At 41.1% G+C, this 27,349-nt stretch overlaps 1 protein-coding gene across 3 annotated transcripts in view; it reads left to right on the forward strand.

Annotated features, from left to right (window-relative positions):
- Positions 1-27,349, forward strand: part of LOC128743956 (disheveled-associated activator of morphogenesis 1) — a 259,396-nt gene that overhangs the window by 218,743 nt on the left and 13,304 nt on the right. For 2 of the 3 annotated variants that reach the window (XM_053840670.1, XM_053840668.1), the window contains exons 2-6: positions 14,314-14,796; positions 24,743-25,300; positions 25,374-26,846; positions 26,956-27,110; positions 27,180-27,341. In XM_053840670.1, the coding sequence (XP_053696645.1) occupies positions 14,752-14,796; positions 24,743-25,300; positions 25,374-26,846; positions 26,956-27,110; positions 27,180-27,341 (2,393 nt within the window). In that variant the 5' untranslated portion in view covers positions 14,314-14,751. The remainder of the gene's footprint in view (positions 1-14,313; positions 14,797-24,742; positions 25,301-25,373; positions 26,847-26,955; positions 27,111-27,179; positions 27,342-27,349) is intronic. The other variant, XM_053840669.1, reaches the window with a different exon arrangement.

The raw sequence follows: 27,349 nt of genomic DNA on the forward strand, positions 1-27,349 counted from the left end.
ATCAGTAAATGGGTATGCGGGTTTACTTCCGGGAATGCGGTTTACAGCAACTGAAAACTACACCCATCTTACCTATTGAACTAGGATACTTTTTGGCATACCTTGGAATTCTTAACTAGCATTTTTTATTAGAACGAATTTATAATGCTACGATATTAGAGATTTCATGATACCTATAATCGAAATATTTTATTCCCTTGTTGCCTGAATTTGATAGAGCGATAACTGGTTCACGCTGTAAGTTCGGTTGAGTATGTACAGATTCGAGCCGTACGAATTTTGGAACTCATATGATTTACGGTACCCAGTTTTCGCCCAGTGCATTAGTGTTTTATTTTCAACAGAATTACGATAAAATATCAAAATAAAAGCACGAACATGAAATTTAAACCAGATGTAACCAAAATGATGCGAAAAAAGTGCAAGGAGATACAATATTCCATTACTTTTCCTCCATTTTATTTTATGTGCGGAAAAATCGCGCCCTAAATACCAATTTTTCAAACCACATTAAATCATAGAAATACATAAAATAACACAACGAATTTTATTCACATAACTGAAAATAAAGTTAAATTCAATGTAAATTAAACTAACAATCTATAATCTGACTATGATTGAGTTAATTCACGGAAATACCAAAGGGTAGGCGAATTCTGGGGTGGGGGCGAATTGTGGGGATTTTACCCTATGATAAAAATTTTCATTCTATTCTTTTCTCAAACATCATACAATAATTTGAGTTTTACTGGAGTGCTTGCTATAGGTTACGGGCCCAGCAGCTGCGGATTTAAACTCTGATTTGAAATGAATCGCAATGATTGCTGTTATCACCTACTTCGAACTCGAACTCGAACTCTGGGAGGCTATCAATCCCCAGAGGAAGAACGACGAAAATCTCAAAGATGTTGACCCTACGAAGAACTAAAAATACAAATCTGAGACAATCTGGAGAAAGTGTTTGATGTGCGGTCTTTCAGATGAGTACATGCCAATGATTATGGCTGTGGGAATCTCTGGAACCCCAGTAAGTGGGGATACCATGAAGACCAGGCTACTGTAGTTTTGCAAAATATAGTTGAAAAAACATCTGATGGAAATTCCAATCCATCCTTTTAATAGGAAGTTCCTGCGCTTGATACTAATTTAAGTATTTCTTTTCATTATGCTACCATATTAAATGTTCTATACTCCGCTTTATGACCACTTGATTTTCATTCCCGCGATATTTTTGTTCCTTTTTTATACAAATATGTTGTCTACATCATATGGTCTTTATGTGATAGTAACAGCCTTACTATTGCCGAAGAGAGGAATTTCAAGTTAATAATTCGAAGAACGTAACAGATAGTGAAAACCTAATTAAAATAATAGAATCTCTATTTCATATTGCAAATTAGCCCGCACCGCACTCTTTCCAACCCGACTCGTGACTCCCACGCGAGCTGGCAACAACGGGCCGCCGGCGCAAGAATGCCGGCCACTTACCACCGCCAGAGGTAAGACTTGCTGTGGGTCGGCATGGTCGGCCGGTCTTTTTATGGAACAAGCCACCACCAGTAGTAGACAGCGGGGTCTTCTCCCTCTCGCATACCGACTCATTCCATGCAGGTACTTTTACTTTCGCGCCTCGTGCTGCTGCCTTACACTCTGCCAAGCTCAAGCTGCCGGCTACCACGACATAAGGAACGCGGACAACGTTGTACTTAGGTTTTTTTTCACACTTGCAACTTGCAAACAATTTGCATTTGAGTGCCGGATACTTGTTTGCCGGTGGCGCCCGTGACACCCGTTGCCACCCGTTCATTGGTTGGTCCAGCAGTAGCATTTATGCTGTATCCACAAGTTACTGTTCTCGACCTAAACACAATTTCTCCATTTTACAAATTCCTCTTTGTACAGCAGGTCCAATATCGGCGCGGTTCCCCTACGTTTATTTGCTCTATAGTCGCGGTTGGTAATGAAAACATTACCCGCTCGTGCTTTTTCACTTCGCAGCTCCTACGCCGCTATTAGCCGATGAATTATTATAATTAACTGAATCAATAGAATTGCAGCAATTATCAAGCGAGAACGGCTTTGCGTGCGGAAGAAAGGAGCGCCGAAGGTTTATCACGTCCAGAATGGTAAGTGTGAAGGTGGACCAGCTTCTCGACTGAGGTCGGTTAGAATTCAGCAGAAAAGCAAAAGCAAATTAAAGCTTCCAGCATCCTAGATAAAGGAAGGCATACGGAAATTACACCAGGAAAAATTACGTCACTCTGGATGCCACAGTTTGGAATGACCGATCTAAAACAAGGTTGGTTGTTTACTAGGTACGAAGGAAAGAAGCGAAAAAGCCGAAGGGATAATACCTACTCAGTCCTAGTTTTTATGCGGCTTTCAAAAGCCGCCAGCAATTTTTTACACCTTTATGAACCACAACCTTCACCTGATCTGAACAAGGGACCAATTTGGGCTGCCTATGAGCTTATAATTAAATTGAGTAAATGTTTCCTGCCGCCATAAACCTTCGTAACCAATCAGGCTTGTTTTTTTCTCGTTTTGTTTTTATTAAGCAACGTGCAAACAGTGGACTCATCTATGGCGAAACCACTAGGGCGGCAGTCTAATCAGTGTAAATATGAGGTCTCTCCTTTTGTGTCTGACTAAAGCTTTTGTTTGTTTTATTTTTGTGTCCTTTCTTGTTAGGTATAGGCTTTCAGTTTTATCTGGCGGTTTCGCTGAACTGATGGCCGCCGCGACATTTCGTAATACTTTTTGACGCCTCAAAATAGGTTGTTGTTTTGCTTTAGAAAACCTTCAACCTTGAAAACTGCCAACAATACCTTGAAAATTGACCATCACATTTATAAGCTAATTTAAAATAGAAAATTTAAAAAATGGGTCGACGTAGAACTACTAATGTAGATACAATTCGATAATGCTGGGTATTTTCAAATTTTCAAGTTTGTTACGGAATTTTTTAAGGTTTGTTTGATGGTCAGAGGTCAACTTTTCCAAATGCTTGTGCTCTGTGTATCATTGTTATCAGTTTCTTAAAATTTGTAGATGCATAAAGTGATAACCACCAAGTCACAATCACGCATCCTTTAGGGATTGGCGTTGATATCGCTTTTTGAAGACTGAACAAATTATCAATTACAACACTGGTTGAGAAAGGTACATTTTTTTATGATAGATTGATATGAAGTATGATTGTCTTTCAACTAACATATGTTTATTTGTTTATTTGAGTGTACAATTCAACTGATACAGTTGTCTTATTGAACATTATGGTCATAGTCATGTTTATAAAAACTACTACATATGTTATTTTTTCGTCACTTGGCGTGGAATCCCTCTGTTACTTTAAATCATCTTCAATTATGCTTAGTGCTGCTCCAAATCATTTTTCGCCGACTATCACCAATTGCGAACAGACTTGTGGGAACTTATCAAGCCGGTTTCGTCGAAGGTCAGTCCACAGCGGATCAAATATTAACGCTGCGGCATTAGAGGATCTGCACCGGAACACCGTGAATACAAGTTCCCACGCCGCATCTGTTCGTGGACTTCAAAGCCGCATATGATACACTCAAATCTCATTTTACGTCTACTGTTGGGGCGACGTCAAAGATATCGGTCGTAAAAAAACGAGGACGTTAATTCAAATTTTGGACGTAAAAAGAAAAGACGTTATTTCTAATTTTCTGAAGCCATCTAAGGATTTTAAACGACAACGTTAGTTCAAATTTTGAACGTAAAACGAGAGGATGTTAATTCTAATTTTTCAAATAGAGGGCCTGCTGTTCAACATATTGCTATGAACGGTTCATAAGATGCTCAAAAAGCTTCAGTAGAATGTACACATCTTTCGTCTACTTTACCAAGAATTGTGCAAATTCCTGTGACGACTTGCGACTGGTATCGTAGTTCTTGCAAACAGTGTCTTCAGTTTTCTACCAGACGCTGAGACGCAATGATATGAGCCTTAACCCTCCGTTACTCGCGCTGTTGTATTTTGTACAACGGCTGTGAAACGTTAACTTTATCTCGGTATATCTCGGGATTCCAGCAATAAAGAAAATTACTGTTTTCAGCTAAGTTGATCCGCAGACCAAAATCTTTCAAATGGTGGATAAAGTTTCATAAGTTTTTCATCAAGTGGCATTAGTATTTGAGTGAATTCTGTTAGGTTTTGGCGTACCTATAAATCGAAGTTGGCGCTGTTTTATTTAGTTAACTAGCTGCCCCGACAAACTTCGTATTGCCACAAATTAACCTGTGTTGTACATAAATCATGAATCTTGGATGATCTTTGCACAATCTCGAGTTTTGCAAACCCCCCAGTGGGCGGCGCTTCCGACGGCGGGTCACCGGCAACACTCGCGATCGTCTCGTCCTGAATGATCTAGTGTTACTATAGATAGTTTTTGTGGTCTTGTTATTGATTAATGTTTTATGGGAGAGTCTCGAATTTCTCGAGTTGGATTAGTTTTTGAGTTTCGCAAAAATTTCTGTTTTATTTGTATGAGAGTCCATATCCCCCTACCACAGGGGTGAGAGGTCTCTAACTATCATAAAATAAATTCAAGACTCAAAAATCTCCTACATGCTAAATTTGGTTCCATTTGCTTGATTAGTACTCAAATTATAAGGAAATTTGTATTTCATTTGTATGGGAGCCCACCCTCTTAAAAGGGAAAGGGGTCGTAATACACCACAGAAAAAAAATTCTGCCATCTAAAACTCTCACATGCCAAATTTGGTTCCATTTGCTTGATTAGTTCTAAAGTTATGAGCAAATTTGTATTTCGTTTGAATGGGAGCCCCCCCTCCTAAAAAGGTAAGAAGTCCTAATTCATCATGGGAAAAATGGTTGCCTCCAAAAACACCCACATGCCAAATATGGTTCCATTTGCTTGATTAGTTCTCGAATTATGAGGAAATTTGTATTTCATTTGTGTAGAAGCCCCCCCTCTTGAAGTGTGGAAGGATCCTAATTCACCGTAGAAAATATTTTTGCCTCCAAAAACCTCCACATGCCGAATTTGGTTCTATTTGCTTGATTAGTTCTCGAGTTATGGGGAATTTTGTATTTCATTTGTATTGGAGCCCCCCCTCCTAATGTGGGAAGAGGTCCTAATTCATCACAGAAAAAATTCTTGCCTCCAAAAACACCTACACGCCAAATTTGGTTCCATTTGCTGGATTAATTCTCGAGTTATGAGGAAATTTGTATTTCGTTTGTATAGGACCCCCCCTCCTAAAGTGGGGAGGGGTCCCAATTCATCATTGAAAAAAAAATTGTCTCCAAAAACACACACATGCCAAATTTGGTTCAATTCGCTTGATTAGTTCTCGAGTTATGAGGAAATTTGTATTTCATTTGTACAAGAGCCCCTCCTCTTAAAGTGGGGAGGGGTCCTAATTCACCATAGAAAATTTTCTTGCTCTCGAAAACCTTCACATGCCAAATTTGGTTGCATTTGCTTGATTAGTTCTCGAGTTATGAGGAAATTTGTATGGAAGTCCCCCCTCTTAAAGGGGAGAGGAGTTATAATTCCGCTTATAAAGAGGGGAGGGGTCTCAATTCACCATAGAATAAATTCTTGTCACCAAAAAAAACACCCACATGCCAAATGTTGTTCTATTTGCTTGATTAGTTCTCGAGTTAGGAGGAAATTTGTATTTCATTTGTACAGGAGCCCCCCCTCTTAGAGTGGGGAGGGGTCCTAATTCACCGTAGAAAATTTTCTTGCCCTCGAATACCTTCACATGCCAAAGTTGGTTCCATTTGCTTGATTAGTTCTCGAGTTATGAGGAAATTTGTATGGAAGCCCCCCCTCTTAAAGGAGAGAGGAGTTACAATTCCCCTTATAAAGAGGGAGGGGTCTCAATTTACCATAGAATAAATTCTTGTCACCGAAAACACCCTCATGCCAAATTTGGTTCTATTTGCTTGATTAGTTCTCGAGTTATGAGGAAATTTGTATTTCATTTGTATAGGAGCCCCCCCTCCTAAAGTGGGGAGAGGTTCTTATTCATCATAGAAAACATTCTTGCCTCCAAAAACACCTACATGCCAAATTTGGTTCCATTTGCTGGATTAGCTCTCGAGTTATAAGGAAATTTGTATTTCGTTTGTATAGGAGCCCCCCCCCCTCTTAAAGTGGGGAGGGGTCCCAATTCATCATAGAAAAAAATTTTGTCTTCAAAAACACACACATGCCAAATTTGGTTCCATTTGCTTGATTAGTTCTCGAGTTATGAGGAAATTGGTATTTCATTTGTACAGGAGCCCCCCCTCTTAAAGTGAGGAGGGGTCCTAATTCAACATAGAAAATTTTCTTGCCCTCGAAAACCTTCACATGCCAAATTTGGTTCCATTTGCTTGATTAGTTCTCGAGTTATGAGGAAATTTGTATGGAAACCCCCCTCTTAAAGGGGAGAGGAGTTATAATTCCCCTTATAAAGAGGGGAGGGGTCTCAAATTACCCTAGAATAAATTCTTGTCACCGAAAACACTCACATGCCAAATTTGGTTCTATTTGCTTGATTAGTTCTCGAGTTATGCAGAAATTTGTGTTTCATTTGTATGGGAGCCCCCCCTCTTAGTGGGGGGAGGGGTCTCTAACCATCACTAAAACCTTTCCTGGCCCCAAAAACCTCTACATGCAAATTTTCACGCCGATTGGTTCAGTAGTTTTTGATTCTATAAGGAACACAGGACAGACAGACAGACAGACAGAAATCCTTCTTTATAGGTATAGATAGATGCCATTGCTCACCTAATTTTATGAATGTTTCTAATAGCATTTTTCTCAGCTTTCCAATGGTGTTCTTAAAACGAAAATCGGTTGGGGGGCTTAAGGGGGAAACGGTCATTTTTTGATAAAATCCAATATGGCGACCAAATCCAAGATGGCCGCCAAAAAAATTTTTACTCCATTTGAAAGCCCTGTTCTTTTTTTTACAGAACCGAGCCATTTGTTAGTTGTTTCATGGCAAATTTATGAAATATCGTATGATATAGATCTCAAGGTTTGCTCAAAATTCAACTTTTTTTGAAACTCTTATTTTTTAGCCGTTTTCAACCAGTTAAGCGCAAAAGTTCCAATATGGCCCGTGCTATTAATTGTTTCAAAACGCGGAATTTATTTTGTAAAATTATGAATGCGCATTTTATTTTGGTGTAAAACAAACTAATTCATAATTGTGTAGCATGTAAAAGCATCAAACATATCCACATCCAATAAAATGAAGCGATTATCCGCGATCTCATTCCACATGTAAGAAATCACGGTTTTCTCTTAAGCTTTTACCACTAGTCGGTAGGCAAATTTCATAATAAGTGCAGTCTAAGTGATATACTGTCATACTCGATGATTCATCACAAAACGGCATTAACTAGGCATGCTTTTCACATAAATTGCAAAACACTTCAAAATACAAAAAAGGGGTAGAATGCATCACAGCGGGATCGAACAGTTATAAAATATTTTTAATTTGCAGTACATCTTTTGTTTCAGATTATTTATTAAAAATGTAGCAATGTTATGTATTAATTGGAGAAGTTGTCTTAAACCTAATTGTACTTTGTTTAACTTACAATATTTCATCCCACATCAGTTGGAGAAAAATCAATGAATAAATTTTATTGCCAATTTATGTTCAGAACTAGTGACTCCGGCAACCGTTTTATGCAAAGCTGATGTGTTAAAATGCATTAGGATCGCCGTAAAAAGCGGAAGAGAGGAGACGCGAAGAGGATCTCTCATTGTCACTTAGGTCTATTTGAAAATTTACCCGAGAAATATTCACTCATCCAAACCTGAGAGAGAGGAGCCAGCTCAATAACAGATTGATTGTTTTCGTTTTCTTCTTCTTCTTATATTTAATGCAGAAATTTCAAATAACAAGATTTAAATCAAGTCAGCATGCTCGGGTTTGCGAGGGGTTTGAAATTTCATCGCAAATAAATACTGCCCCTGTTTTGTTCAATCAAGCTAGCCCGGTTCACAGTGACAGTTCTTACCCGATTTCACCCGACAGTTCGATGCACGAAAACAATCCCAGCTGACTTCTCTCTCTTAAAGCCTAGTATCGACCTGAAAAGAAATGGGCAAAAAGATAGGCCAAGAAATGCTAAAGAAAAGATTTTCCGTTTGCGATTTCTATACTAGTATATGCACCTCACAAGAAATATTGTTTCACTTTCAGATGGCGCAGTTTTACATGCAAGTGAATTGAAACGTCACTTTTCCGTACGGAATAATATCCGGCGCAATTATTAGCACAAGAAAAAATGACAGATAATTGCTTGCCTTGCAGTTGTCAAAATTTCTTCGGTAAATAGCAGAATTTTTTCTTGAGCTGTTTTCTTGTCAGCTGGATACTAGGCTTTAAGATCCAAACCACTCCACAGTGGCGCCAGTCAGAACAAAACTGAGACAAAACTAATAAAATTGGCAAAGTAGCATGGAACTTACATATTTTGTATAAAACTGTGAACCAAATTGACCACTAAAACTTAAAGTTTTCAAATATTAAAAAAATCAATAATTAGGGTGTCTCTAAAATAATTCTCTAAGAAAAGTTTCATAACTACTTGAACTATTATTTTTATTTTGTGTTTTTTTGCATTGGGATAATTAGGAGAAGTAGTAATGACCTTGTAACACTCAGCAAATCATAAGGTTGCGCCACATTTAAAAATAAATTTTGAATTTTAAAAATAGCGCTTTCTCCAGCCAATAACCATGTTTATTCACTAAAATTTGAATATCAAAGTGTCACTTCTGCTCTGTCGACCTGGTACTAACCTATACCTGCTAAATGCTCAAAGATTTACTTTAAAAATATCTGTAACAGTATTGCTTGAAGTAATTACAAAGTGGAATTGCCTAAAAACACATGGTTCTATAAAATTCAATATTTTTAGTCTTTGCGCAAATCTGCGCAAAATGCGGATATGATTTTTGGAAAGTAGACTAAATTCTACATAAAATATGAAAAAATGACGGTTACCTTCCGTTCCCAAAAAAAGATGCTAAACTTTGAAAATGCGAAGTCACATGTGTGTTACTATTTGGAGATTTGAAGCAAATATATTTTAGAGTGTACTTGATTTTCGTCAATCTGCAAAATAAGGTGCTAATCTATAACCATTTCAATACCAAATCACGTTTTTTTTGTATGCAAATACCTAACAGGATACGATTAAAAACCGTTTTTCGAAATTTGCGTTGAATGAAAAATATGAGAAGTTGTCACACAAACCTCAGATTCAAAAATTTCTCCAAAAAGCTGTATCATTCCCAGCACTTTGAAATTTTGCAATTAAGTTATTTAGTCTGTCTACTTTCATAGAAAAATAATACTTCATGAAAAACTTCAACTCCATTTTGGGTGTTTTGTCCCAATATTTTCCACTGTGCACTCGTACTCCCTTATCTAAAACAACCAACTATCCCACCATCCAATATACTTGCGTCGGTGAATGAGAGCCGAGGATTTTTGAGCACATAAAAGGTGTTACGAGTAAAATTTAGGCAAACAAATTTGTAAATTATTATTTTAGATTGTACATACAATGTGGTCCGTTTAATCTAATACTATCAGCGCTTTATTCCATCTATAACCAAAATCAGACCCCAGGCAGGACGTCATGTTTTCGTTTGTTTGTTTATTAATCTTCGAAATATAAATATCGCACAGAGGACAGACATATTACTAATTACATGCTAACTAACTTTTAGTCTAAACAAACATTTTTTCATACCGAAATCAAACATATGAGCAACTTCGTTAAAACGGTTACAGCACATTGCTAGGGGGTTTTGTTATTCCGTAGGTAGTTCGGTGAGTCGATCTTCGGAAGAACTCATATTGACGCATCACTCGGGTCGGGATGTTAAATCGCAGTTTTCCCAGTATTTCGGGGCAGTCGATGTTGTCAGTCAGGGTATCAAATACTAATATGCGTTGTAGGAATATCCGCCTGCCTGGCAGGCCGATCAGCATGCACCTTGTACTCCGTATTCAAGAACAGTGCGTACACGTGACCAGTAAAGTGTCTTCAGGTTATACACGTCATTAAAGAATTTCGTATTTCTTCTCAAAAATCCAAGCATTGCATATGGTTTGGCCGTAACTGTAGCGATGTGTTCCGAAAATCTCAATTTGCTATCAATGAGAATTCCCAAATGCTTCACTGTGCTATTCCGTTTCAATCTTTTTGTTGCCATAGTATAGTCGAAGGTCATCGGCGCACGCGACCGGGTAAATGAAATCACACAACATTTGTTGACATTCGTTTCCATTCCGTTCCGTGTCGATGTCTGTTTGAAGTGCACAGCAGTCAGTCAAAGTCGTAACTACACGGTAAAATTTGAGGTCAACAGCGTTTAGAGATTTTGGTGATTTCAGTTTCACATATATATCGTTGATGAACAAAATGAAAAGCAAAGGCCCCAAGACACTACCTTGGGGTACCCCAAATAGAATAGGGGACGGAATATAATATGCTCCGCCAACTTTCACTGATGCGCTGCGTCCCATGAGGTACGACTGAATCCATTGAGTCAGCCAGTCCGGAAGCCCTATTCGTTTGAACTTTTCAATCGCGAGAATGTGTGGTACTTTGTCGAAAGCTTTAGCGAAGTCAACATATACAGAGTCGATTTGTTGTCGTTTATCCATCTTATCGAAGAGTTGACACATAGCTTAACAAATTTGTAGTGGCCGAGCGTTTTTCATGAAACCGTGTTCGTGTATATCGTGCACCATACTTTCGAAAACTTTAGGCAGACAGCTGAGGATGGAGATGCCACGATAATTTTCCATGTCGTTGATCGAGCTCTGTGAGTTGGTGAGATTGAGGTAGATTTCCAAAGCGTAGGAAAGAACCTCTCATTAATAGAACAGTTGAACAGAATACTAGCAGAATATGCAAGAGCACTAGCACATTGTTTCACAAAGAGAGGAGGTAATTTATCTGGGTCGGGGCCTTTTGATCCATCGATGGATTGCAGCTTGAGCAGAACGTCGCGTGTCGAAAAATTCATCCTAAACACATTTACATTATAATGCGGAATGCTGCTTAGATACGTTTCAGACAAAGGTGGTGAGTTATTACTTGACCCACTTTGAAAGAAAGACGAGAACATATTCGCTAGACTGCTTTGGCGTGGTGGCATCTAATTCCTGGTAGCGCATGTTTTTGGGTATCCCTTTCGTTGCTTGATGGTCTTCCACGTAGGGTAACGTGGTGCAGAACGCACCGCTTAAGCAAAACATCATTTTGCAAAGCAACGGTGTGTTTGGGCCACGTTTTTCAACCTCTAGAAGAGTGGGGTCAGTTCCGGCGTAGCGGTTAGCATTCACGCCTCTCACGCCGAGGACCCGGGTTCAAATCCCAACCCCGCAGAAGTCACGAATGACATAAGCTGCTAAAGTGACTATAATCTAAAAAAAACATCTAGAAGACGGGATCTTTTTAACACTTACTCCTGGTAAAATTCCCTAACAAAAACCGGTATTTTTTGTTATTTTTGACGATTTTTAGCAAGAGTCAAAATCATTATGTGGGGCAAAACGCACCAAGTTTGCCCAGCCAGGCGTTAAACGCAACCAGCAAATTTACATAAAATCATGTGTTGTATAAACTCCTAAAACTAGGCTTCCAAAATGGCGAAAGCGTTTGTTATAGCGTTTGACCATACGTTTGTTTGCTGGGATATAATGGGTTCAGCTAAATGTTTTGAAAATTTCCTTTTCTATGCATTTATGTAGCCGTGAAAGACGGAAGAGAGGAGACGCGAAGAGAATCTCTGATTGTCACTTAGGTCTATTTGAAAATTTACCCGAGATTTGTGTGAAAATTTATAATTTAAAATTTATAATAAGAGGAGCTTATGAGGGTAATGGGTTAGCAGCATGCGAGAGAAGAGGAGAGAGAAAAAGACAGAGAGAGAGAGAGATTTTATCTGATCTGAAACAAAAACTATCTACCAATCTATCATAAAAGTTATTGAACGTCCAAGCCGGCTATAGGCCTATCGTCGGAAGCGGCGGTTTATCGAATGCAAACAACTTATTTTTCGCTTTTCTAGGATCACCGAAATATAGAGGCGATAACGAGTAAGGACAGCATACGTCTTGCCGACCGACCTGGTACTCTATCATTAGCTGTTTTTTGTCATTACTATGGAAATAATGGCTTTTCAAAATATTCCTTTCAATAAAAAAAATTGCCACAAAAGCTAAGCAATTATACTAATTAAACTCACGTTAGATCCAAACATTGACCAGTCAGTGCGGAAAAAACCTTCTCACGCTCGACAATTCGCTTAAAATTCTTATTGGGGTTAATCTAATCCATTGGAATATGTACAGTTTGTTTTAGTTGCGCAGAAGCAATAAATTTCCCCCGCACGATATTTTTTCTTCCAATCGGTGCTAATGACACGCCAACGTTTTTGCATCATTCATGTTTTCAAGTGAGCACGCAGTTAATTGCAAACAAGGATCTTCAACCCATCCGGTGCCGTCGTCGTCACGTCATCGTGTGGAATTTGCTAACGAGCAGCCTCATTTTCCGATCTCATTTGCAGCCTATTTACTATGCACTTTTGCCGGTGACCCCCGTTTGCCAAGTGAAGCTTCTAAAGCGTAAAAAGACAGACCGCTACTTACTCCACTGACTCTGACTGACTGGGGGTTACCTTGTTTGGCGCTTCAGCGCAGCTGTCTTTCCGTCTGTGCCGTAATGATGATTAATGAGTTAGACCGAGACTATCTGGGAAACTGGGCAAAAAGGTTCATTGGTTGGTTGGTTGGTTGGTTTTGCAGTGTAACATTTTAAAACTTGAACAGCATCGAATTAAAGGTTTCCTAATATTGAATCTGGTCGAAACCGTAGTTGAGGAAAGACCTCATTTCTCCAGAAGTGCACGGCAAGTGTTGCACGTCAACGAACCGTGCGGGACAAAACAAAAGTGCAAACTCCGACGGTATTTGTGGCTATACTATAATGGTGGCAGTATTTTAATTAGATAGACAGCGCAATAAAAAGATGCATTTTGTGTGCCGCGGTGCGGCTACACACCACTGACTGGACGGCGGCGGAGCTGTCACTCACCCGCAACACAGCGCAAGCAAACCTTTTTTTCCCTAGCCTAATGGGTTTTTTGCGTTCGGTTTAAGCGGATCGTTGTCTTTACGATCGACTGAAGATGACGAAGAGCCTAACGTAACCATTGCATAAAGGCATCATAAGTATCGACGTGTAGGTACCTATTGTATTTGACTACGGGTATCGAAAGCACCAATGAGAAACGGTGTAAACTGTAAAGTTCGAAATGAGTTGTTAATAATCAATGGTTACACGCCTCGGTGATTAGACCGTGGGATTCCGGTCGAATGGTTGCTGCATAACTTGATTTGTTTTGGTGTAAGAATGTACTATTTTTATACTAAATATGGAAGTCGAATAAAAGACCAATTTGCAACAAGTAAAATAAATTTATTTGCCAGATCCGTCCAAGGGGCCTATATGAAACGTAAAGTGTCTAACTGCCGTTTTATGCCACTGGCCAAACAACAGTTTAAACCTAGTGTCAGCACTTCAAACACGGTCATAGCTAGCAGAATCCATCCGAGGGATTTCTGTGCATTCTTGAGGAAGAGATCCACCACTATTTGACACCCTTCTTCGATTATTTTACAATCCTTTGAAGATCCTTCGGCGCAACAAGAACGGGGTACCGTGCCCTTCCAATCCCGGTAGGACGTTCTACCGCAGCAGTGAAATGAAGTTTGCACTTGGTCGATTCTAGGATCAGTCGCATCGACTTGGAAAGCTTTTTGGAAAAGCAGAGCATTGCGCTGACTAGTGCTGTCTATGTTCAGCAATATCTGTGCTGCTACGGCAGTCTTGGCCAAGATCAGACCTATCAGCAGAAGTGCGTACGCAAACATCAGCCTGGGGGACTGTTTGACTGTTCCGCAGAGTCCGAAAAAAGCAACACCAGCTACCGTACATCCTAGGATTACAATCACTATGGCTTCATTGACTAAGATGTCGTCACTCCTGAACAGCCTGTTAACGGTAGCGATTTCGTCGTATATCACGGCTCCGACGATAGCCAATCCGATTCCACACAAAAAACAGAGCAATATTAGTGCCACCAGCACCAACCTGGCCAATTTGAGGCCTATAGAAATTACCATGACTTACGGAGTAGTTGTCCGCCAATTTGCCACTGCTTACTATGATTTACCACACATAAATCTAAATAAATGTTTCTTTTTCTCTTATTTTTACAGGGTATTCCCACCTGCCCGATTAGTTTGGACACATTTCGCACTCGGTTGCCGGACATTGGCAGCTGGCGATTGCCCCGCGTATGCAAGGAAGCGGTCACTACCAACAGCAGCAGTAACAATAACAATAACAACAACAACAACCCCAGTAACGGTTCGGCAGTTGGAAACGGCCTCGAGGGCGGACCCACCGGTAACTACAGTACCAATCTTACGACGGCGGCATCGGACTCGTTCTACCAGCCCCAGTCGCTGGGGGCGCTATCCACCGTGACGGCCTCGACGACCGTCACCAGTTGTGGATCGGCGACGGGAACAGCGACAACCCAGCAGCCCCTGCCGCAGCAGCAGCACTTCCATCAGCTGGTCGCCCATCAGCAGCAACAGCAGCAGCAGCACCACCAGACCAGCTTGCACAAGTTCTACAAGGCGCACAAGAAGATGCCGGCTTTCCGCGGCCGAAGGGGCTGGTGTGGGTGTTTGCAGGTGGGAATCGTTTTGCCAAAAAAAAAGTTGTAAAATTTTCTGTTACCGGTCAAAACGACTGAAGGAGAATCTTCGGTTGCGCTTAGTAGTTCAAAAAAATTTCATTTGAATGTTTATTAATCCTAATACCTAGTACTTATAGTACACTTATAATGAAGCCTTGAATTTGAAGACAACGTTGTTTCTTTCGAATTTATTTTGATTGTTTAATGGTTTATCCAGAACCTCCATTATGGCTTATCATAATGAAAATAATTGAACAAAAAACAATCAACAATTATTTGGCACATGGATCGCTTAAGTTCCGTTGCCTTCTATTCGAAGGCTTCGGTAGGTATAAAGTTCATCTCGTACAGCACAATCACTACTAATTGACGCTGTCGTGTCCATGACGGTCGCAATTCATCCGGAGGTTCTTCCTTAGAGTCACGCATAGTAATGTCGATCATGCATTTATTTTCCATTCCATTGATGGACTGGCTGACCATCGTTGTCGGTAATTTTATATGGCAAAATAAAATGCACTTCCTTGTAAGTAACATAATACGCACCACAACACAACGAGGCGCGACCTACTGTGCTAAAGAACTTTCAAGTTCAAGACTTACGTCGAACGGCGGACACCCTGTAGGGTTGAAAAGGTTATTTCTGCGCTGAGCTGATCATAAAATATCGCAGCTTTGCAATTTCAGACAAAGCGCTACTCTTATAGCGATTGCACAATCCTTCGCCGCGGCTTCGGACTAATACGGTATAAAACTCTTGACCATAGCGAGAAACATGCCCATAGAGCACACACTCTCTTCTGCCAGTCAGGCCTGTCGCTTCGCTGGCTGGGGCTGCGAACAAGGAACAGCCTTCGCATTTCTTCGCAATCTCCTCTTCACCAATTGTCCTGCCCAGCAGCGAGCTAATCATCGAGTCAGGCCGCATGTCAGTTAATATAGCCGACATAAGGTATGCAAATATATGCGCGCGCAGGTAATGCGCACCATTTATGCGTCGCTAATTTTGCGCCGAACGCGCGCCGGTCGCAGAGCGGTGATCATAATTTAGTGCAAAAATGTGGGCACACCAGTATCTGCGACCGCCTCGCTAACAGCACGCACGTGTAAGGATGACATAATCGATGATGAATCAATTTCATTCGCACGTCTCCCAAGCGGTTAGTTATCTTCGAAGTGCCTGTTTCGATTAAAGGTACTCGAGGTACGTGATCTTTGGCTAGTTACAACAAATGGGGGTTAAAGGATAGCCACATAATTTTGCGAGGGTCAATTCCCCGATAAATTTTCAACTATGCCCTCCGTTTAAATTGTCCTTTAACCCTAGCAGGCACTTTTCCCCCTTTTGGACCACTGTGCAACGGTCTCAGGGGATAGACAAGCTCGAGACGGCCTCGGTTTTGGACGTATTTACCTTTAACCTAATCTTCTCTGCTTCATGCTCTTGTCACGAGTACTGTGCAACCACTTTCACAGATGTTCTGCCGATAATGTCCATATCATCGGCAAAGTAGACAAATTGACTACATTTATTTTAAATCTTGCCTTGCGTGTTGATATCCGTCCGGTTCATAGCGCCTTGCAGCACTATGTGGAACAGCAGGCAGTCTGAGCAACTTCCAGGGAATGCCGTTCTAGTCCATGATTTTTCATAGTTCCTTACAGTCAATGGTATCATATGCAGCTTTGAAGGGAACTATCTACTTTTCACCGCCGTTTTAAAGAATTTATTTATTTATTTCGTCAACCGATGTAGACTAGTATAATATATACAATTTTCTCATATAAAAGTCTTATAATTAAATGAAGATTAAAAAGTTTACTTATTCTTTTGTATCATTCGCTACGCGTTACGATTACGTGTTGACTGTAAGTAATGTTTAAGTCTATGCCGAGACATTGTAAAGTCAATGGTTTCGCAGTATTGATTGTACGAGGCCATCATACGATTTAATGGACCGAATTTTGCATAATTTGTGCGATAATGGCTTATGGCAAATAAATTTCGATAGCGAAGTTGCCGAGTAGTTGTATAAAAGTTCAGTTTTGATAAAAGTGTTGCTGAGTCAATATGCTGCGAAACGATATCGTTTACAAATAAGACCATTGCATATTTACGACGCTCTTTTAATGATTGTATATTTATAAGCATGCAGCGTGCTTCGTATGATGGAAGAGGAAACGTTGTCCAACGTAATTTACGAAGGACATATTAGAGAAATTGTTTTTGTACTGATTCTATTCTTTCTTCGTGCGTGATGGAAAAAGGTGACCATACAATGCTGCAGTATTCCAGTATTGACCTCACATAGGCAATGTATAATATTTTGATATTGTATGGATCCAAAAAATTATAGCTAAAACGTTTAATGAAACCTAGCATGTTATTTGCCTTGTGTATTATTGCGTTATAATGGTCGATAAAATTTAGCTTGGAGTCTAAGATAATTCCTAAATCCCTAACTTTTTCACATTTTTCTACTGTTTGATTTCCTAATCCGATTGAGACCTCTGGTGTAGTTCTTTTTCTGGTAAATGTTATTAGATTGCATTTTTTTTAACATTAAGTTCTAATAGGGTTTTTTTACACCATGTGTAGAATATGTGTATTTTATTTTGAAATACATTGATGTCTTCTTCATTTCTTACCTTCAAAAAGAGCTTCATGTCATCGGCATATATTAGCACTTTAAGTTTCTTGACAATGAAGGAAATGTCGTTTTCATACAAAATGAAAAGAAGAGGTCCCAAATGAGAGCCTTGAGGGACCCCAGAAGTGACTTCAATTGGATTCGAGTTCTTTCCGTTACATTTAATTATTTGTTGGTGATTAGATAAATACGATTCAAGCAATTTCAGGAGCCCTAGCTGAATTCCAATTTTTTGCAATTTAAAAAGCAGCATTAGTATGTCAATGCGATCAAATGCTTTGTTAAAGTCCGTATAAAGTGCTTCTACATGGTTTCCATTATCCATTGCATTCAATGAATAGTCAATAAATTCCAGTAAATTTATCCCAGTCGAGCGTCCTTTGAAGAAACCGTGTTGCATTTCTATAATTCTGTTTTTAATTTGCAGGAATTAAATAATTTTTCATTAATAATTGCTTCGAAAAGTTTTGGAATGCAACAGATTATGGCAATACCACGATAATTACGTTCGTCAGATTTCCGACCTGATTTAAGGATACTAGAAAATAGCTTTTCCATATTTTTGGAAAGATTCCGGATTCCAGTGATAAGTTAAAAAGGCAAAACAAAGGAGCTGTAAACTCCATTGCAAGATTTTTTATGAAAACTGGAGGGATTCCGTCGGGTCCAGGGCCTTTTGAGGCATCTAAATTTTTTAAGGCCTGCAAAATGTCCTGGGCATGAAGTTGGTTGACACCTATATCAACTGAAAATTCCGGATAAAATGCAACATAGTCGCAATCGCGATCTTCTTCAGAAAATGTTGTAAAGATTTCTTGAAAAAATTTTGCAAAGAGCTTACAAATCTTTTCCGAGTTATCCCCAACACTTTCATCAAGATGCATTATGGATGGAAAGTTGTCAGATTTTAGTTTGGTTTTCACGTAATTAAAGAAGTTTTTAGGACTGGACTTTATTTCAAGTTCAATTTTTGAGTTGTACTCTTCAAATGCATTGCTGATTGCTAAATTAAGCTGGTTGCATATGTCTAAGTATATTGCTAAATTTTCACTATTGGCGTGTTTTCTATAAATTTTATGGGCTTTTTGTTTGCGATTTTTTAGATTCTTAATTTGGCTGTTATACCAGACTGGGCTTTTTGAATTTTTGTGACGTCTTCTTTTCTTTAACGGTATGTTCTGTATCATTATTTCTAACCAAATTTTATAAAATATGTCTACAGCAGTGTCGACATTTTCTTCATTCTTGAGAATATATTGCCAATTAACACAGTTTAATCTACCTTTAATACTTTCATAGTTAGCTTTTTCGTATTCAAAAACTTCTTCATATTCGTAATCGTTGGGTTTTTGGTATTGGTGTATAAATAAAGAATATTCAATTGCTGTGTGAAATGCCTCATTTTTCCAAAGTGAGTTTAATGATTCAGTCACACAGAAGTCTTCGTAAATGTTTGTGAGCAAAAAGTCTAGATAGCAATTTTGTTGGTTTTTAATTTTATTAATTTAGTTCAGACCCAAATTAGCAGTTTTGTCAGGTAGATTCCACATATATAGATCGATTTGGTCGGAATAGTGAGTTTAACACGAACTTTTCCTGTAATATGGCTCATTACGCACACTTTTTTCGTCCACCGTTTTGGCCAGGGATGATTCCTCCTCAGAGGAAAAAAAGAGAAGAGAAAAATTCAAACTGTGCTCAGTCTTCAACGCGATTTATTCTTCTCCGTTTCATTTTGATTTTTCTCTTTCTGGCTGAACGCGGTTGTATAAGCAACCGCACATGGCGCTGCTCATTGAGGAGCAACAGAATGTTAATACACTTTGAATACGTTGACGCGATGCGCTGACGAGTAGTTTTAACATGAGTAGTGCGTTGAAAAAAAAAAACGACGATTGTAAAAAGCGGTCATAGTCATCAGAAAAATATTAATCCATTAATGCAGTTGAATCATGATTTTTACATTCAGTTGAGTTTGGCTGCCCGTGGACGCAACTGCATCTATATGTTTAGGCATATCACAACGGCAACAGTGCGAAAAATGTTATTCAGATATGGCAACATTGGAATTCCCATGCGCTTGCTTCTTAACGCGCACCTACAGGGAAGTCCCATTATAAACAAAAGTACTTCTCCGCTAAGATTCAAAATTTAACAACTTTTGGTTGTCTTGACGCCTCTGAGTCTATAGTCTCTGTAAGCGCACCGTTTGTTTCGTTTTCACGCTTACTGCTGTTGCTACCGAGAGGCCCGAGAGCGAAACCGAAAGTTTCTCATTTAAAGAGCGCAATAAGAAGTTTTTCTGCGCATCAGTTTTACTCTTTATGTTAGGTCTGTTTCTCCTTGTGTGGATTTATTTCTCATTTCTGAGAGCAGTTCTGCTCATTGTGTTGAAAAAAAGTTGCACTTTTTGCACAATGAGTGAGGAAATAACAAGCCTGGTTTTGGCTATCTTATTCCACCAGGTCTTCACCTGATTGATGTCTTTGACAACTTTTCCCTTTGCCTTGAGTCTCCTCTTCATGTTTGCCCAGTATTTCCCAATAGGGCGGAACTGGGTGGGTTAAGGTCTTTCGGAACAAACTGGGTAACCCTTTCTCTGCATACCATTCTTGAACGACTTGAACGGCGAGCCTTGACATAAGTTTCATCGTCCATCAGAAGACACCCGTCGAATTTGGTTAGCACCCGGTCGTATAGCTTTCGAGCACGGAATTTGGCCACACTATTCTGTTTTATGGTTCGGTTTGGCTAGAGAGCCTTAGAGAGTCGCCATCTGAAACAAATAATCTAGCAACAATGCAGTTGCGTATGTCAGTGTTGCCGTACGCGCAGATTATTCTGTGATCAATAGACATTTGGAATAAACAACTTTTATAAAATCTAGGTATGTAATTCCTTTTCATGATAATTTTACTACAGTCAATGGTCATACCGTAAATATTTTTGCTGCTGTTGTCTGTTATTGCTAATTCTTTTAAGAACCAGTGATTTAAATTAAAGATTTTGAATTTCACTATGCTACATACAATAGTAAAATACTCAAGGAACCTTTCTTTGAAGCTTTTATTTTGAATAATTCATAAATAGTTGCTAAAAATTGAGAAAAATCTACTCAAAAAATATTCTCGGTTGGAGATAACGTCTCTCCATCTTTAACAGGCTCTCTAGTTGTTACTCTTTTGAAGACTTTCTAATCGGTGTTTTAACAAGTCTCCTGTTCGATTGGACTAACTTTTGACAACTGATTCTGTTCGATTGGAATTTTCGGTTTAAGATGGCGACTCTCTAAAGCTCTTTAGGTTTGGCTGTTTGCTAGCTCGATACGACTTGATTCCTTCCCGGAGTCGAATTCTCCTCACGGTACTGTAGAAAACGTGCCGAATTAGATGAATCAGTGTAAAGATAAATCTTATGAAACTAAATTATTTGGGTTAGTGTACTGAAATTCCTTTGCACGTGTTGCGAGAGTACGTCATACGAACGATAAGAGATAAAGAGAGAAATCATAAATCGTTCAATTTAGCTCTTACGCATACTGGGGCATGATATATTATGCACTTAAACAAAGGGTCAGTTTTTAGACGAACGTAGACTTTAATGGATGTGCTTGTTTAGTGCTCCGAAGCGTTCGGTTGAAAGTGATTGACACTGCCGAACACTACAGGTACTATGGGCAGCACCGAATTTTCTGGCTAAATCACGGTCCGACAAATTGGGATTCCTCTTGATGGTCTTCAAAATCTTACCACGCAATTTCCGGTCGACAGTTCCACTCCGATGATTAGCTTGAAGCTTCTGAATCGTCGTCAATGTTTTCTTATACCGTTTGATAACGCGCCATAATCAGCGTAACTAGTTTCGTCGGAAAACCATGTTCTAGCATTATCTGCCACAGCTCATTTCGTTTAACTGAATCGTACGCCGCTTTAAAGTCCACAAACAGATGGTGTGTCTGCAAGTTGTACTCCCGGAACTTGTCTAGCAACGGACGCAGGGTAAACATCTGATCCATCGTGGAGCGACCCTCACGAAAACCAGTTTAGTACTCGCCGACGAAGGACTCCGCTAAAGGTCTCAGTCTACAGAACAGGATACGGGAAAGCACCTTGTAGACAGAATTCAGCAATGTAATTCGATAGTTTTTACACTCCAGTTGATGTCCCTTTTGAAAATTGAGCAAATGAGGCCATTCAACCACTCCTTCGGCATTTGTTCTTCCGCGCAGATCCTGACAATGATCCGATGGATTGCCTTGTACTGCCGCTCGTTCCCCACTTCTAGTTCAGCCGGAATACCGTCCTTCCCAGCAGCCTTGCCGTTTTTCAGCTCATTGATTGCCTTTTTAACCTCCTCCTGTGTTGGTGGCTCTACAGCTTGACCATCGCTTACAATTCCTATCCTGTCCCTGCTGATCTCCGCATTTACCTCTCCATTCAACAGTGTCTGGAAGTGCTCCTTCAACCTGGCTGCTACCGCCGTTTTGTCGGTAAGCATGTTGCCAGCACTATCATTGCACATCACAGGCATGGCAAAATTTCTGCATCTCACCGTTTTATAAAAACCCGGGTGTCGTTGCTGGTTTATCGCTCCTCTGCGCCGGCGAGCACGTGCTCCTCGTACTCGCGTTTCTTTAAACGATGGATTCTTTTTTCGCAGCCGCAGTGAGCATGCGACTCCTGACCTGGTTCTTTTCCTCTGTCACTCTTTGGCATTCGGCATCAAACCAGCTGTTTCGATGGCACCATGGATGTTTCTCCACAGCTCATTTATATCTTCTTCTTCTACCTGCTGTTCTGCGATTCGTTGGTCAAGCTGCCTGGCGTACTCCACTGATACGCCGTCTGCCGTTAACCGCTGGATGTTGAAACGTTGTGTCCTCTCAGTGCGAGCTTTCGCCGTGTTCGACAGCCTTGCGCGAATCTTACTCACTTCGAGATATAATGGTCAGTGTCGATATTTGGTCCTCGAAAAGACCGTACATCGATAACATCCGAAAAGTGTCGACCGTCAATCAAGACATGATCGATCTGAAAGCTAGAGTCTCCATTTGGATGCCTCCAGGTGTGTTTCCGAATATTCAAACGTGCAAAGTAGGTGCTACAGATGGCCATTCCTCTGGCCGCGGCAAAATTTATGAGGCCTCAGACCGTTATCATTGATCGACAGATGAAGGCTATGTCTTCCAATGACTGGACGGAAGAATTCCTCTCTCCCGATCTGCGCATTTGCATCTCCGATGATGATTTTCACGTCGTGTTTTGGGCACCTCTCAAGCCTGTCGTAAAACTCGTCCTTAGTATCATTGGATTTATTATTTGTCGGTGCGTATAAGTTGATTAGGCTATAGTTGAAGAATTTGCCCTTAATCCTCAACACGCATATACGGTCATCTACGAACCTCCACTGGATAACTCGTTGCTTTTGTTTTCCCATCACTACGAAACCGACTCCATGTTCTGCTTTTTGCCGCCACAGTAGTAGATGTGGTACTTGAAAGAAGTGCCTGCAATAGGGTCTACTGCACGGAACTCCCTTTCTACGGAATTTGGCCACCGAACTTTCTGATGCAGCTCTCGAGCAAGTAAGCCAGCCCGTGCCGGTTCATGGAGAGTTCGGACATTCCAGGTACCAAGTTTCCAATCATTATCCCTTAATCGTTTCCTTGTCCCTTGCCATGTCATATACCGGTTGTTCCGTCCTGAATTTCTTTCTTCGTTATTCGTGGTAATCGAGTTTTCGGTATACTACCTCACCGGGGTCGCGATACCTACATCCCGCTGATGGGTCTGCCATCTTGGGTATAGCTTGCGGGATACAGCATTTCATGTTCAGCCACCCGTTTCGAGATAGACGCTGTGCGAGCCGCCCCTCACCTGGAGAACGGGCGCTCTAGTTCGCACCTCCTAGCTTAGCTGCTCCAGTAAGTACATGAAGTATTTCCGGGTAGGGCCATCGACCGTCATCATTTGATTTAGATCTGCGTGGAGGCGCTAGGTGGGAGCTTGAGAGAGCCAGAGCTATGTTTGACTCTCCTTCCAGGCAACTCTCTCCATTTCATACCCAGCATTATTATTGAAATTAAATTAATGAAGCTGGTCAGAGTTGGAAATAAAATTCAACCGAAAACATCTAAGAAATCAAAAGACTAACACAAAAGACTTAAAAACTTAACACTTAAATAAACAATTTGTAAGATGTTCAAATCAAATTTTCATTACTTAAGAAATGTTTTCCTAATTTTTTATTAAAATTTTTATGTTAAAAAGCTACGTTAGATTTCTATCGAATGCAAAATCATTACTGCCAATAATTTCTGGAAATGCTAATCGAGAAAAAGGCTCTATGGCTTGTCGGACTAATAGGTATCTCTATTACTCGAATCACTTAAAGTGACGATATAATTCTGGGCTTCTGTGGGTTTCCTATCGATATTTACCCTTGCGGACCCGGACAGTAGTGGTCAGACTGTATGGAAATCGCCTTCAATGTTTCCGCTGGCGAGTGATGATTGTAGGTAGACGACGGTGACGCGTGTGCCACACTTTAGTTGCATTTCAAACCGTTAATCACCGCGTCGCGTCGTGCCGTTTGCTCGCTGCCGCTAGGAGGGTTCTCACTCAATCGAGCGATTGGCGTGTAACACTGAAACACATTTATGTCTTTAACGACCGAAGCCCGAACCGAAACCGCAAAAAGACTGTTGCCGACAGGAATTGAAACGTAATCGAAAATTACACACTTCGATACGCGTGGCTACCCGGCAGGGCACGTAATTTGGTACCTATGAAAGGAAATATTTCTGGCTTTCCGGACTTCTAGCGATATGGAGGAAACGGAGTAATCGGATTGATTGATTTATTCATTGGATGAGTTACGTTGGCTGAAATCATAAAAAAAAATAATTTTTATTACATGACTAGGTAATTGTACCTGTACCTGTGTACTTCTTAAACTTGTCGTCCCTGCCTTATCGAGTGCTTGCTTGGGCAATCTTTTATTTATTTGTTTGCTTTGTTGATCATTTTAGAGGTTTGTTATTGTTACCAGTTTTATTGTATTTATTCAGCATCCATCGGTTTGTATTAAATTTATTTGTGTCACAGTTTGAGCTGTCAAATGAAATACATTTAGGTACTCGCAGCAAAGCGATCAGAGTAGCCTTTTTTAGATCTGAAATTTACTGTGCATTACAATGTTGAAAAAAATTATAAAATTGGTCGAACAACAGTTCTTGAAGGTATATCTTCCGATTCTGAAATAATAAAGCGTCCAATTTTCCGCTTGCAGGATGACGAACCGCCGGAAATCTGCGTCGTCGAGGGGGTCTTTTCGCTGCAAACCCTCACACCCACGCAGCCGATGCCAGCGATCGACGAGCTGGACAGCAAGTTTGCCGAGCTCGTCGAGGAACTCGATCTCACCGCACCAAACAAGGCCGCCATGCTCGGTCTACCGCCGCAGAAAAAGTGGCAAATCTACTGCTCACGGAAGAGCCCACTGGATGCGACCGGTCCGAATGGGGCCCCGCTGCCGGGGGCCACACTACCTCCCACCTCCGAACACTACATCGAACGGCTGAAGGATATGGCCGTCCAGCTGAAGGCTTCCGCGTCCGACGATTCACCCTCGCAGGAATACAGTCCGAAAATTGAATCGCATACGGCCCTCTTCGATGCGCTGAAGACGGCCTTGCGAACCTCAGCGCACAGTTTCGTTATTAGGTTCATCGAACTGCAGGGTCTGCCGGCATTGCTGGAGCTCCTCCAGTCGCTGGACATTCGGGTGGCCAACAGCCCGCTGCACACTAGTCTGATCGGGTGCATCAAGGCACTGATGAACAACTCGGTATGTGACTTATTACACTGAGCTATCAGAATTCTAAATACAATTCATTATTCTCCCCCTTCAAAACTCTTAGACTGGCCGCTCGCACGTGCTAGCACATCCCACCGGCATTGACACGATCGCGCGTTCACTGGCGGCAGATAATATTAAAACGAAGATTGCCGCACTGGAGATTCTCGGTGCTGTCTGTCTCGTCCCGGGTGGCCACAAGAAGGTCCTAACGGCGATGCTAAACTATCAGGAGTACGCCGCCGAGCGGGTCCGGTTTCAGGGCATCGTAAACGATCTCGACAGATCGACCGGAGCGTACAGGGACGACGTGAATCTCAAAACCGCCATCATGTCCTTTATCAATGCCGTTCTGAACTACGGACCGGGGCAAGAAAATCTCGAATTCAGGCTTCATCTGCGGTACGAATTTTTGATGCTCGGCATTCAACCAGTGATCGACAAGCTGAGGAAGCACGAGAATGAGACATTGAATCGACATTTGGACTTCTTCGAGATGGTAAGAAACGAAGACGAAAAGGAACTTGCGAGAAAGTTCGGCCACGAGCACGTAGACACAAAGAGTGCGAACGCCATGTTCGACCTGCTAAGGCGGAAGTTGAGTCACTCGACGGCGTATCCTCATTTGCTGAGTTTATTGCAGCACATGTTGATGCTTCCCCACACGGGATCCAACGCACAGCACTGGTTGATGTTCGACCGGGTGGTTCAGCAGATCGTTCTACAGCAGGAAGAACGTCCTCCCAGTGAAATCGATCCCGACCAAGACAAAACTTCGGAGTCGTCATTGAGAATCGGGGATCCTGATATAGCACCCCTGAAGATCGATGTAAGAAAAATAGTCAAACTTTTAGTCAAAGAAGAAGAATTGGTTGCCGCAAGAACGCGCGCCGAGGATTTGGAACGGGAAAACTGTGAAATTAACGGCAAACTAGCAAAGAAAGAACAGGAACTGGATCTGCGCACGCAGGAAAAAGAAGATCTGGAAACATCGCTAGCCCGCATGCGTGAACGTCTCGAAAAAGAAAGCGCAAACCACTCGCAAGCCGTGCAGCGAGCGTTGAATGCCGAGATGCGTGTTGAAGATCTGCAACATCGCTACGTAAGCGAGCAACAGGAACGCGTTCGCCTGGAACGACTAGTCACCGAAGGAAGCATTCCGGACGACCAAAAGGTTGCCGGTCTGCAAGGTTGCAATGGCCAAGTTTCGCCTCCTCCACCACCTCCCCCGTGCAAGCTTCCTCCTCCCCCGCCACCGATGATGGCCCCTCCACGGCCACCACCAGCCCCGGGTGGTATGCCAAAGATCGCCAACATGAACGTCTCCAGTCAACCGGCTCCACCGAAACCGGAAGCTCCCAAGAAGAACGTCCCTCAGCCAGCCAATCCACTGAAAAGCTTCAACTGGTCCAAACTGCCCGACAGCAAACTGCAGGGAACCGTCTGGAGTGAGCTAGACGATAGCAAGTGGTACAACAGCATCGAACTCGAATCGATCGATAAGCTGTTTTCGGCTTACCAGAAAAATGGCGTTGCGGTAAGTTATTTCAACTTTTCAATTAATTTTTTCAATCTCCATCCAAATGCTTTCTTTTACCATTCACATTTTGAGTTCATTATTGATCTAAAACTGGCGAGAACCCTAGTATAATTTCCCATTCCAGAACGATGGTTCCATCGAAGATCTTCGTTTGATCGGCAAGAACAAGGCCAAAATTCTATCGGTAATCGACGGTCGCCGGGCACAAAACTGTACGATCCTGCTCAGCAAGCTAAAGATGACTGATGAGGAGATTTCCAAGTATACGAATATCCTGTGATTGAATCGATAGCTTTAAAATTAATGTTTTGTTTTAATTGTTTACAATAGGGCCATTTTGTCCATGGATTCCAGTGAACAACTACCGATTGACATGGTTGAACAACTACTCAAGTTTACACCGTCGGCCGAAGAACGCGCGCTGTTGGACGAACATTCCGAGGACATTGACTCGCTAGCCAGAGCGGACCGGTTCCTGTACGAAATCTCGAAGTAAGATA

The sequence above is a fragment of the Sabethes cyaneus genome, chromosome 3 (assembly GCF_943734655.1).
Source record: "Sabethes cyaneus chromosome 3, idSabCyanKW18_F2, whole genome shotgun sequence".
In the NCBI taxonomy this organism is placed as follows: Eukaryota; Metazoa; Arthropoda; class Insecta; order Diptera; family Culicidae; genus Sabethes; species Sabethes cyaneus.